This window comes from Bufo gargarizans, unplaced genomic scaffold, assembly GCF_014858855.1.
Source record: "Bufo gargarizans isolate SCDJY-AF-19 unplaced genomic scaffold, ASM1485885v1 fragScaff_scaffold_165_pilon, whole genome shotgun sequence".
Taxonomy (NCBI): Eukaryota; Metazoa; Chordata; class Amphibia; order Anura; family Bufonidae; genus Bufo; species Bufo gargarizans.
This window is the reverse complement of record NW_025334065.1, coordinates 147,445-160,261: the sequence shown is the minus strand read 5'-3', so window position 1 is coordinate 160,261 and position 12,817 is coordinate 147,445. Positions and strand designations below refer to the sequence as shown.

The 12,817-nt window shown below is 49.6% G+C and overlaps 1 protein-coding gene across 1 annotated transcript in view; it reads right to left on the bottom strand.

The window, feature by feature from the left end:
- Positions 1 to 2,265: 2,265 nt before the first annotated feature.
- Positions 2,266 to 12,817, bottom strand: part of LOC122922306 — a 71,505-nt gene continuing 60,953 nt past the window's right edge. Inside the window, exons 6-8 of the mRNA XM_044272875.1 lie at positions 7,934 to 8,078; positions 3,497 to 3,599; positions 2,266 to 2,440 (exon numbers count right to left, since the gene is read on the bottom strand). Of these exons, the coding sequence (XP_044128810.1) occupies positions 2,266 to 2,440; positions 3,497 to 3,599; positions 7,934 to 8,078 (423 nt within the window). The remainder of the gene's footprint in view (positions 2,441 to 3,496; positions 3,600 to 7,933; positions 8,079 to 12,817) is intronic.

Genomic DNA, 12,817 nt, shown 5'->3' with positions numbered 1-12,817 from the left:
CTGTTTGGAAAGAGGAATCCATGGAAATTATAGATGTAGTGGACGCATAGCCTGCAAATACATGCAATGTGGAAAATCCTTTAAGAGCAGTAATATACGGGTAAAACGCACATCATTAGGGACCTGATTAACTGCAAAACCACAGGAGTTGTTTATAAAATCACATGCTCCTGCGACAAGGAATATATTGGTAAAACAAAGCGGAAACTAAGGAGGATCGGGGAACATATAGGCGACATTCATAATTGTAGGGACACCTGTCTCGAGTCATGTAAGGACTGAACATGGCGGGGATTCGAGGTGCCTCTCCTTTATGGGCATCGAGAAAGTCAAACCACCAATGAGGTGTGGTGATTGGAATAAGAGAATCCTTCAATGTGAGGCAAGATAAAAACGGTAGATCCTAATGGCCTCAACGAGCGGCAGAGCTTTACCCGTTTTGTCGGAGTGTATTGCCACAGATGACGTAATCTGGAACCGTCTTATGGGAGTATTGACATAACTACTCGTTATTCATACCCCCTCCATCTGCATCTCACAACTAATCCTGTGAGGATATATGTGCTGAGAAACCTGCCAAATGATTCCATATTGATTGTATTGAACAAATCTGCCATTCGGCATCAGAGATGGCATGCGAGCGTGCAGTGTCCGTGCGTCGTCCGGTTGCTTGGCAACACGGGATGCATAGACACAGCCACACGGAGCTTCCGGCAGCCCCAATAATCATGTGACGCCCGGTGGAAGTGGAGCACGCAGTAACAGCGTGCGTTCCACATGCGTGCCACAGCGGTGAGTAGGCGGAAGGGGGTGGTGACTGCCTGAGGCGCCGGATTTAAAAGGCGATATGGCGTATCATGCCGTATCTCCGTACATTTTGCACTTTGCGTTGAGACGAGGGCATTTTGGGGACACTTTCCCATACTCTGTAGGGACGAGTACCACTAACCGTCCATACACCCTCCTACGGCGCCAGATTTTTAATGCAAACAGGCAGGGCCAGCAGAGGACGATCCCGTTCCCTGTCAATCACAATGAGGAGGGGCGTCTTTAGGATCGGAGGATGCGGCTGCTACCAGCAAGTAACCGCCCTACTTGATGGTAGACAGGTAATTTGCATATTTTAAAAGCATGTTTTAAACAAAATCTACTGGACCAAAATGATGAATTAGATTATGTAGCCATAGATCGCAGTGCAGGGATCATAAGTAAGCAAAAAAAAAAAGGTTTAGTGGGCGACAGAAGCCCTTTAAGACCCCAACAATGTAAAATATGATTTTTTCCCATTTTTCTAGTGGTCTTTTGGTCAGGACTGTGTCTCTGCGCACACACACCTAGTGCATAGAGGTATTTTTGTGTGTAAGCAGTTCATATTTAGGCCAGAAGAGCTCAAGCGCCTCTGGTCTAACAAAACTAACATCGAAACTCTTGGTGCCGTAGGGATGGATTAGGGCAATGATGTCATTTGCCACAAAGCCCATCCCCAGGAGAAGCTCCACAACGTCTTTCCTAGAAGGCGTTGCTTCCTCACTCCTCCAAGAGAGACGGCTCCCCCCGGATGTAGGGAGAGACCAAACAGTCTCTCCCCCTCTTTCCTCTCGGAAGGTTCTCAGACCATCTCTCTCTGTCCAAAAAAACAGATTAACCGGTTCACCCTCCACCTGTATGGAAGTCTCTTTCTCCTTCCTCAAAGCCTCCAAGAGGCGCCGTTGCAAGTTACCATTACCTGATTCCCTGGGCAAAGAGTCACCTGCAGCCACACTAGCATATGATCTCCTATCTGGACTTGCACAATCCCCTGCCTCCTCCCGTCAGACTCTTCCTCCTCGACTTCCGTACCTGCTGCCACCATCTCAGATTCATTCTCCCGTGCTGTTTGGCCCGATTCCACTACAGGACCCGGGCTGGGCTCAGCAATGGGTTCAGAAGGCACAAATCGTAATACTACTTCTTTTATGATCTTCTTTTTCTTTTCTCTTACCACCTCGTCCTCCGGGACCTCCTCGTCACCGAAATACAATTTGCCCACCGGGGATTCCAGCTGCCTGATCTCCGCCATTAGTCTCCCCCCAGACCTGCCTTCATCCCCAGAGGATGACATAACTGGTTCAGAGGGGTCCCCTTGGCCACCCGGTAATGAGTCCACCGCCAACTCCTTCACCTTCCTCTGGCTTCCAGACCGCAGCCCTGACGGACTGGAGCCAGACATGCTTTCAAACCGAGAGTCATTTTTGAATTTTTCTATAAACGGCCCTCCATTTTTCACTATAGAGGCCTCTTTTCCTCCAAAGTCGCAATCTCCTCCTCCAGCTTCTCCAGCCTGGAGGAGAGGACCGCTCTTTTACTTCTTGGTAACATGTCCTGAACTTTCTTATGCTCTAATTTAAGTCGTTTTAATTCCTTCTCTACCTCCTCATACTGGTTTAAAAAATACGCCACCCTTGATGAGTATAATGAGGGGGTTTCAGTGGGGCCCATGACCCCCCAATTAAACAGTCTCCTGGCCTCTGCAGCTTGTACACCAGAGGAGATACCAGGAGAACCAGAAACACCAGCAATCACACCAGGAGCTAAGGCCTCTTTCACACTTGCGTTGTCCGGATCCGGCGTGTACTCCACTTGCCGGAATTACACGCCGCATCCGGAAAAACGCAAGTGTACTGAAAGCATTTGAAGACGGATCAGTCTTCAAAATGCTTTCAGTGTTACTATGGCAGCCAGGACGCTATTAAAGTCCTGGTTGCATTGTAGTAGTGGGGAGCAGTATACTTACCACCCGTGAGGCTCCCGGGGCGCTCCAGAATGACATCAGAGCGCCATATGCGCATGGATGACGTGATCCATGCGATCACGTCATCCATGCGCTTGGGGCGCCCTGACGTCATTCTGGAGCGCCCCGGGAGCCGCACGGACGGTAAGTATACTGCTCCCCCGCCCCCCACTACACTTTACCATGGCAAACAGGACTTTAGCGTCCTGGCAGCCATGGTAACCATTCAGAAAAAGCTAAACGTCGGATCCGGCAATGCGCCGAAACGACGTTTAGCTTAAGGCCGGATCCGGATCAATGCCTTTCAATGGGCATTCATTCCGGATCCGGCCTTGCGGCAAGTCTTCAGGATTTTTGGCCGGAGCAAAAAAGCGCAGCATGCTGCGGTATTTTCTCCGGCCGCACGAGCAGCAGATGAGGTAGGCAGTGGGGGCTGGAACGGGGGCGTACCTGAGGGACGGCACAGAGGCGGAGCCAGGCACCAGCGCCGCAGCGCAGGAAATTGGAATGGAAGAATGATTCCTAGTAACTAGAGGGAGGAGGCGGACTCAGGCGGTGGAGGGGGCCGGGCCAGGGTTGTACCTGGAGACTGGAGTGGAGGGACTAGGGAGGGAGTGGTCCCGCCGGCCGCACTGGCGCCAGTCAGATTCGCGCTCTCCGACTGCCCAAAACCAGTCTGCGGTGAGCAGCTCAGAGTGAGAGAAAGGAACCTCACTCACTCCTCACTGGTCTCCAGTCTGTGCCACTCCAGTCTGTGCCACTCCAGTCTGTGCCACTCCAGTCTGTGCCACTCCAGTCTGTGCCACTGCCTGCTGCTGCTGCTGTGACTCTAAAAGTAAGTGATTCCCTTAAAGTGAATTTAAGAAAGTGAGAAAGAAGTTTCTGAGATACTTGATCTAAATTCTTAAGTTAAAAAGAACTGCCTGCAGAGTGGGGCCCCAGAAGCAGGGGGCGCCCTCCTTATCCTTGCAGGTCTTTAACTTCAGAATTCAGATCATCAGACTCTCACTAATCACACATTTACAGCACACACCCCTGTAGTGTCCACCATCAGACAGGGGAGGGAAGAACTAGAGGGGGCACGCTGACTCCATTTCTGGGGATTCTTCCCTCCCCTGTCTGATGGTGGACACTACAGGGGTGTGTGCTGTAATTAGTAACTAAGTGATTCTGAAGTTAAAGGGGTTCTGCACTTTCATTTAACTGATGAGCTGTCCTCTGTATAGATCATTAGCATCTGATCAGTGGGGATCCGACACCCGGGGCCCCGCCGATCAGCTGTTTGAGAAGGCAGTGGCTCTCCAGCAGTGCCGTGGCCTTCTCACTGTTTACCGCCGGCCCACTGACGTCACGACTTGTATCACTGGCCTGGGCGGGGCTAAGCTCTGTTCACTTGAATGGAGCTTAGCCCCGCGCACGCTAGTCGATACTAGTCTGACGTCAGTGGTCGAGCGGCCCGGTGGTAAACAGTAAGAAGCTCCGGCGCAGCGCGGCACTGCACGATGAGAGGCCACTGGATGAAAGTCGGGTTGCAGTACTTTTCGTCCGCCAGCCTTTCACCGCACACTGCGGCGCTGCACCGGAGCTCCGTCCCCGTTCCCATTATAGTCAATGGGAATGGAGTGGTGGCAAGGCGAAATAGCGGCAGGACGGATCCAACAGGCTGAACAGCGTGCCGGATCCGTCCTGCCACAAGTGTGAAACTGCTCATGGCGGTGGGAGATCTAGGATGGGTGTTTGGGTGGGAGCTCTGGAAGGGGTGGTGGGAGGCCCGATAGATATGTGGGGGCTGGGGGGGGGCCCATACATTTTTTTTGCTATGGGGCCCATGCATTTCTAGCTACGCCCCTGACTACTCCCAGCCTCACATACCTCACCCTTTGGGGTTCCAGGCTCCATTCCTGCAGCTGGTCCAGAGACTTCGCAGGCTGCTTGTTCAGCAACCTGACCCGCCGGCTCTGCTCTCTGGTCACCCGCTGCCTGCTCAGCAGCGGGCCTTTATTTTCCATCCAGCTTTCCTGGGTGCAGAGTTATCTGCTCTGAAGAGGAGCTCAGAGAGGATCCTAGGCTTGTTTTCCTCCCAGGACATCTCCTGACCACACCCGGTGCATTGCTGGAGTCACACAGGGATTCCTGCAGTGGATCTCTGCTGCTCCTGGTTGCTGCTCCTCTCCTGCCCGCAGTATGAGCGGGGCTGTCATCTGCTCCCTGTGGCTTTGCAGCCGCACGCTGCGGGGTTCTCTGAGGCTTTCCACTGGCCGCCGTTGTCACATTGACGCTGTTTCTTGGTGCTGGAGCATCTGGAGGTAAGTTTCCAGTTTCAGGGGGTCTTCCTGCCGCACGCGGGGTTCCACTATGGCTGCCGGCACGTGTAGATAAAAGGCGGCAGTCAGGGGCTCGAGGATCCATACCTGGAGAACACGCCACCCCCTGGGGAAAGGGCAGCGTATCCCCCAGCACACGATGTCAGGCTCTCGATCCTCTCACAGTGCAGCACAGAGGCAGAAACACAGCTCCTCCCACAGGATGCTATACACTGTGGTAATGGTAGCCTGCACGGCTAGAGGCTGGATGTTATATACCTGTAGTAATGGTAGACTGCATGGCTAGAGGCTGGATGTTATATACCTGTAGTAATGGTAGACTGCATGGCTAGAGGCTGGATGTTATACACTGTGGTAATGGTAGACTGCATGGCTAGAGGCTGGATGTTATACACCTGTAGTAATGGTAGACTGCATGGCTAGAGGCTGGATGTTATATACCTGTAGTAATGGTAGACTGCATGGCTAGAGGCTGGATGTTATACACTGTGGTAATGGTAGACTGCATGGCTAGAGGCTGGATGTTATACACTGTGGTAATGGTAGACTGCATGGCTAGAGACTGGATGTTATACACCTGTGGTAATGGTAGACTGCATGGCTAGAGGCTGGATGTTATACACTGTAGTAATGGTAGACTGCATGGCTAGAGGCTGGATGTTATACACTGTGGCAATGGTAGACTGCATGGCTAGAGGCTGGATGTTATATACCTGTAGTAAATGGTAGACTGCATGGCTAGAGGCTGGATGTTATATACCTGTAGTAATGGTAGACTGCATGGCTAGAGGCTGGATGTTATATACCTGTAGTAATGGTAGACTGCATGGCTAGAGGCTGGATGTTATATACCTGTGGTAATGGTAGACTGCATGGCTAGAGGCTGGATGTTATATACCTGTGGTAATGGTAGACTGCATGGCTAGAGACTGGATGTTATATACTGTGGTAATGGTAGACTGCATGGCTAGAGGCTGGATGTTATACACTGTAGTAATGGTAGACTGCATGGCTAGAGGCTGGATGTTATACACTGTGGTAATGGTAGACTGCATGGCTAGAGGCTGGATGTTATATACCTGTAGTAATGGTAGACTGCATGGCTAGAGGCTGGATGTTATATACCTGTAGTAATGGTAGACTGCATGGCTAGAGGCTGGATGTTATATACCTGTGGTAATGGTAGACTGCATGGCTAGAGGCTGGATGTTATATACCTGTGGTAATGGTAGACTGCATGGCTAGAGACTGGATGTTATACACCTGTGGTAATGGTAGACTGCATGGCTAGAGGCTGGATGTTATACACTGTAGTAATGGTAGACTGCATGGCTAGAGGCTGGATGTTATACACTGTAGTAATGGTAGACTGCATGGCTAGAGGCTGGATGTTATACACTGTGGTAATGGTAGACTGCATGGCTAGAGGCTGGATGTTATATACCTGTAGTAATGGTAGACTGCATGGCTAGAGGCTGGATGTTATATACCTGTAGTAATGGTAGACTGCATGGCTAGAGGCTGGATGTTATATACCTGTGGTAATGGTAGACTGCATGGCTAGAGGCTGGATGTTATATACCTGTGGTAATGGTAGACTGCATGGCTAGAGACTGGATGTTATACACCTGTGGTAATGGTAGACTGCATGGCTAGAGGCTGGATGTTATACACTGTAGTAATGGTAGACTGCATGGCTAGAGGCTGGATGTTATACACTGTAGTAATGGTAGACTGCATGGCTAGAGGCTGGATGTTATACACTGTGGTAATGGTAGACTGCATGGCTAGAGGCTGGATGTTATATACCTGTAGTAATGGTAGACTGCATGGCTAGAGGCTGGATGTTATATACCTGTGGTAATGGTAGACTGCATGGCTAGAGGCTGGATGTTATATACCTGTGGTAATGGTAGACTGCATGGCTAGAGACTGGATGTTATATACTGTGGTAATGGTAGACTGCATGGCTAGAGGCTGGATGTTATACACTGTAGTAATGGTAGACTGCATGGCTAGAGGCTGGATGTTATACACTGTGGTAATGGTAGACTGCATGGCTAGAGGCTGGATGTTATATACTGTAGTAATGGTAGACTGTATGGCTGGAGGCTGGATGTTAAACACCTGTGGTAATTCTAAAAATATGCGATCTGCACTCCAATGCTGTAATCTGGGTGCTCGTGAGAGAAGAATCATCTGAAATTAGGAACATCCACGGCACTCCAGTTAAAGTATATGCAATTCTTTTTAATGGTCAAAGAAAGGTTGACATCACTTCTATTTCCATACAGTATTATTCATATGCAGGAGTAGAAAAAATATTAAAGCCACATTATCTTCCCGGGACGTCTGTAATTAGACCTTTGTCAGTGGGCTCCAGCTGATAATGATGAGTCCTGAATATTCATGAGCTCCTGACTCTCCCCGCCCACCTGCTGCTGAATGACAGTTATTTTCCATATGAATCAGCAGCAGGTGGGCAGGGGAGTGGCTATAGCTCTGAATTAAATATACGCTGGACTCAGTGACATCACGCTGGACTCAAATCAGCTCATTAGCATGCGGCATCTTTGTGTGTATATTATGAGGTAACCATCTGTCACACCAGTAAGTGAATACATCTAAGGCACTTTTTAGTAGTTAATGATTATATATAATTAGTTTGATTATAATCAAATATCTACATGACCGGTTCCCTTTAAATGCAGATCACGAGTGGTCACATAGAACAAGATCACATCTTCATCCACCGTGATGGCACTTAACAACATCAACACAAAATGGTTTCATCTAGTGAAGGAGAATCTGTCTGCTTTATTTCGTGGTTACAACTCACCTGGGAGGCTATCTGCAGGAATGTCCTCCTTCCACTCTTCCTCACCCCACACATACATCTCTGCAGGAACGTCCTCCTGTCGCTCATCATGCAGCACATAGGACTCTTCTTTTACCGTACAATTAATAGTGCTGAGATCTTGACCCTGATTTAATAGATGTGAAACACATTTGTATAGGTCACCGGGTAGCTGGAGAAGGTGTGTAGAACGTTCTACATGAGCAGAAAAGACCATGAATTATCAGAATGACTAACAATGACAAGTATTTCCTGAGCCAAGCACGAGATGATGGCTCCAGAACATCACACATGTATTTAGCATGCTGGAGCGAGAGAAGCTTCTAATAAGACATATTAGGGGGATTTACCAACGCAGACAGTTTTAATGCCAGTCTTGATCTCGTTTACGGTGGCATCAGATGCGCCCATTCTGGAGCTACTGGCAAGTTTGGGGGCCAAAATCTGAACTCCGCCAGCTAGGAGCCGGTGTAGATACCTGGTGTGACCCAAAAACTGCCATCAATCATCTTAACCGTGTTTGGCCTTGTGGGACCTGTCATTGCCACATACCTTTTACAAAAGTGACAACTGTGTAGCAAAAAGACATGCAATTTCATGTGCAAAATGGGGGTTGCCCTTAAAGTTTGCAAATCTTTATTAAAAGTAATCTGGCACAAAGTGTTTTTTCTTGGGCTATGGTTGAGTCAGGTGAAAAGGGGCAATTACTGGTAATTGGACTTCCAGGAGTCCCTCATGACAGCACCACTTGAGGTTGCCATCTTGACCTTCCTGGGACAGCAAACAGAGGCCAAAAGCCCTTCCTACCACCCTACACCAGTATGGATGCAAGGGATTTTGAACACCAACAGGAATCCTACATATACTAAACTTTAGGAATGTAAGTGTGCTGCCATGAGGGACTCCTGGAAATCCAATTACTGGTACGCGCAAGTCCTCTTTTCCAGTTATTATTTATTTTAAAGCGTCATAAAGCGCTGTACATCCAACTAGGGTTACACAAATATAAAATATATAGGCTGTGCAGCTAGCCAATTCGCAGATAGCCAACCCCTGTGATGTCACAGCCCTATAAAACCCTCACCCTACGCAGTCTCTGCCATTGTCCTGTGAGCTGAGCATAGGGAAAGATGTGGCAAGCGCTCATGTGCTAGGGACTGTGTTGCTGAAAATCATTAATAGAATAATAATGAAGAAGGGAGACTGCAGGGAGAGTAGGAAGAGTGCAGGGAGACTGCAACTGCAGGGAGGGTGTAGGAAGAGTGCAGGGAGACTGCAACTGCAGGGAGGGTGTAGGAAGAGTGCAGGGAGACTGAAACTGCAGGGAGGGTGTAGGAAGAGAGCAGGGAGACTGAAACTGCAGGGAGGGTGTAGGAAGAGTGCAGGGAGACTGCAGGGAGGGTGTAGGAAGAGTGCAGGGAGACTGTAGGGAGGGTGTAGGAAGAGTCCAGGGAGACTGCAACTGCAGGGAGGGTGTAGGAAGAGTGCAGGGAGGGTGTAGGAAGAGTGCAGGGAGACTGCAACTTCAGGGAGGGTGTAGGAAGAGGGCAGGGCGACTGCAGGGAGGGTGTAGGAAGAGTGCAGGGAGACTGCAGGGAGGGTGTAGGAAGAGTGCAGGGAGACTGCAGGGAGGGTGTAGGAAGAGTGCAGGGAGACTGCAACTGCAGGGAGGGTGTAGGAAGAGTGCAGGGAGACTGCAGGGAGGGTGTAGGAACAGTGCAGGGAGGGTGTAGGAAGAGTCCAGGGAGACTACAACTGCAGGGAGGGTGTAGGAAGAGTGCAGGAAGACTGCAGGGAGGGTGTAGGAAGAGTGCAGGGAGACTGCAGGGAGGGTGTAGGAAGAGTGCAGGGAGACTGCAACTGCAGGGAGGGTGTAGGAAGAGTGCAGGGAGACTGCAGGGAGGGTGTAGGAACAGTGCAGGGAGGGTGTAGGAAGAGTCCAGGGAGACTACAACTGCAGGGAGGGTGTAGGAAGAGTGCAGGAAGACTGCAGGGAGGGTGTAGGAAGAGTGCAGGGAGACTGCAGGGAGGGTGTAGGAAGAGTGCAGGGAGACTGCAACTGCAGGGAGGGTGTAGGAAGAGTGCAGGGAGAGTGTAGGAAGAGTGCACGGAGACTGCAACTGCAGGAAGAGTGCAGGGAGGGTGCAGGAAGAGTGCAGGAAGAGTGCAGGGAGAGTGCAGGGAGGGTGCAGGGAGGGTGCAGGAAGAGTGCACGGAGGGTGCAGGAAGAGTGCACGGAGGGTGCAGGAAGAGTGCACGGAGGGTGCAGGAAGAGTGCACGGAGGGTGCAGGAAGAGTGCACGGAGGGTGCAGGAAGAGTGCACGGAGGGTGCAGGAAGAGTGCACGGAGGGTGCAGGAAGAGTGCACGGAGGGTGCAGGAAGAGTGCACGGAGGGTGCAGGAAGAGTGCACGGAGGGTGCAGGAAGAGTGCACGGAGGGTGCAGGAAGAGTGCACGGAGGGTGCAGGAAGAGTGCACGGAGGGTGCAGGAAGAGTGCAGGGAGGGTGCAGGAAGAGTGCAGGGAGGGTGCAGGAAGAGTGCAGGGAGGGTGCAGGAAGAGTGCAGGGAGGGTGCAGGAAGAGTGCAGGGAGGGTGCAGGAAGAGTGCAGGGAGGGTTCAGGGAGGGTGTAGGAAGAGTGCAGGGAGGGTGTAGGAAGAGTGCAGGGAGGGTGTAGGAAAAGTGCAGGGAGACTGCAGGGAGGGTGTAGGAAGAGTGCAGGGAGACTGCAGGGAGGGTGTAGGAAGAGTGCAGGGAGGGTGTAGGAAGAGTGCAGGGAGACTGCAGGGAGGGTGTAGGAAGAGTGCAGGGAGACTGCAGGGAGGGTGTAGGAAGAGTCCAGGGAGACTAATTCTGAGTCAGTTTTATTTATTCCAACATTTACTTATTCCTACATCAGCCGTAAACTAAGATATGTAATTCAATACCAATAAGATAGAAGCCTTTATTATTCTGGTGCCAGAGCTCCAATCCATACCATCCAGTCTGCACCCCTTAGAGGGGCAGGTCTTAATGATGACCATCCTCATCTTTTGCTGGCTTTACTTCTTCCAAAACATTCTTCTTGGTCTCCTGGTTCTAGAAAAGTCAGCAAGATGCAGAGAGGAGGATCTGGATGATCTACTTCTGATGACAAATTCTCATTAATAGTAGATGATGTGGAAAAGGAGGAAAGGCAGATGGCAGAAGAAGGGCCCCCACCTGTAGGACAGGAGAGCGCTGGGGTTGGAGAAGTGGATATGCCAAAGCTGATTAATAGTCTGTGTTTACTGTCAAATAACCTGCAGGAGATGGCAGGCCAGAACAGCAATAATATGCATATTGTCCCCCCACCTAACCAGCCAAACCCCGTACCAACAGCTACCCCTGTTTCAAGGTGCATTAAAGGTTCCGCGCAGCCTTTAACAATGAAGACTGACTATAGAGTGCGGACTTCATTATTAAAGGGGTTGTCCGATTATTTTGTTCTTTGTATGTTTCTAACTAGGCCAATGACAGCACTTTACAATTGACTTACTTTATCTCCAGTTGCTGGTTTCTCAGATTTCACTGAGGGTCACATGACCCGTCATCTTCTCTCCCTGCTCTTATGATGCACAAAGCCTTAGAGGTCAGATGTGTGTCTGTACAGACCTCACTGTGCTGGCCACGCTCCCCTGCTCTGCCCTGCCCTGTGTTTCCCTCCCACTTGATACTTCAGGAAAGATTAACCCCTTCAGGAGCACAGACTCAGCGCTGAAGGCTTTACTGAGTAGCTTCAGGCAATGAGGAGACAAATGTTGGGCACAGGAGCTCAAAGACAAGTAGAGTTCTGCACAAGAAAAGGTAGGGAGAAGATCCTGTGTGTATCAGCAGTGTCATTGTACAGCTGGGACCTGTAGTCCTACACATACAACATGCTGCTGAGTCTCCCAGCATTCAGACACATCACTCAGGGCAGCACTTGTATTTACTCCCATTGAAGAACAGGCGAAGGGGCAGAGATTGTTGTTATTGCAGGTAAACAAAGGGCCAGAGGAGAACCAGGGAAATGAGGAAATATATATTTTTTTACCTAAACCTTGCTTAGCTCAGTTATATATCGCTGCCCATCAGATTTACAGTGCTATATTTGTTTTTTCATAACTCGGACAACCCCTTAAAATTACAGGCAGCTGCAGGCTAATTGGCCATATGGTTCTTCACTGCAGCATGGCCACTCTGTCTGGCCGTACCCGAAGGCAAAATTGGCTTGGGTATACCCGATTTATAGCAATTTGTGACCAATTAATTCGGAACAAATCTAATTTCTTAGCGAACTTTGGCTTAGGTGTCGAATTGAATTTTTCAAAACTTCACTCATCTCTAATTATAATGATCAGGAGTAAAGGCCACTGTGTTTGATTGTGTGTAGGATGGGTGGCCAGAAGAGGATACGTTTGTCACAGCCTGAAGTCTGGTTTATATGATACATACCAGTGAGGAATTGGTGACCACCCACCCGCTTTCGGGACCAAGGCAACAAACGGTTTTAGCATACCTATATTCAGCCTTGACACAAGCACTACAACAAATGGAACTGCCCTATAAAGCTGTGCACATTGGGTTAGGACAACATCCAGTGGTGCCTCCATGAGGTATGAACTGGAATTTAAGCATGTAGCTGGCCAGCTAAGACCTGTCCTAGGTTGCTAGTATAGCTTATATGTGTATACACCTAAAACCTGCTAATAAACATAGGAACTGTATTAAGGTTATGTGTTAAAGACAAAAGCAGAGTTATTTACTGTGACACGGATGCCATATAACTTATATTTTGTGTTCACCAAAGCAGAAAAAGATAATATGCCTTTAAGATTCATTTTGTAATGTAAGGTAAGCTCAGTGA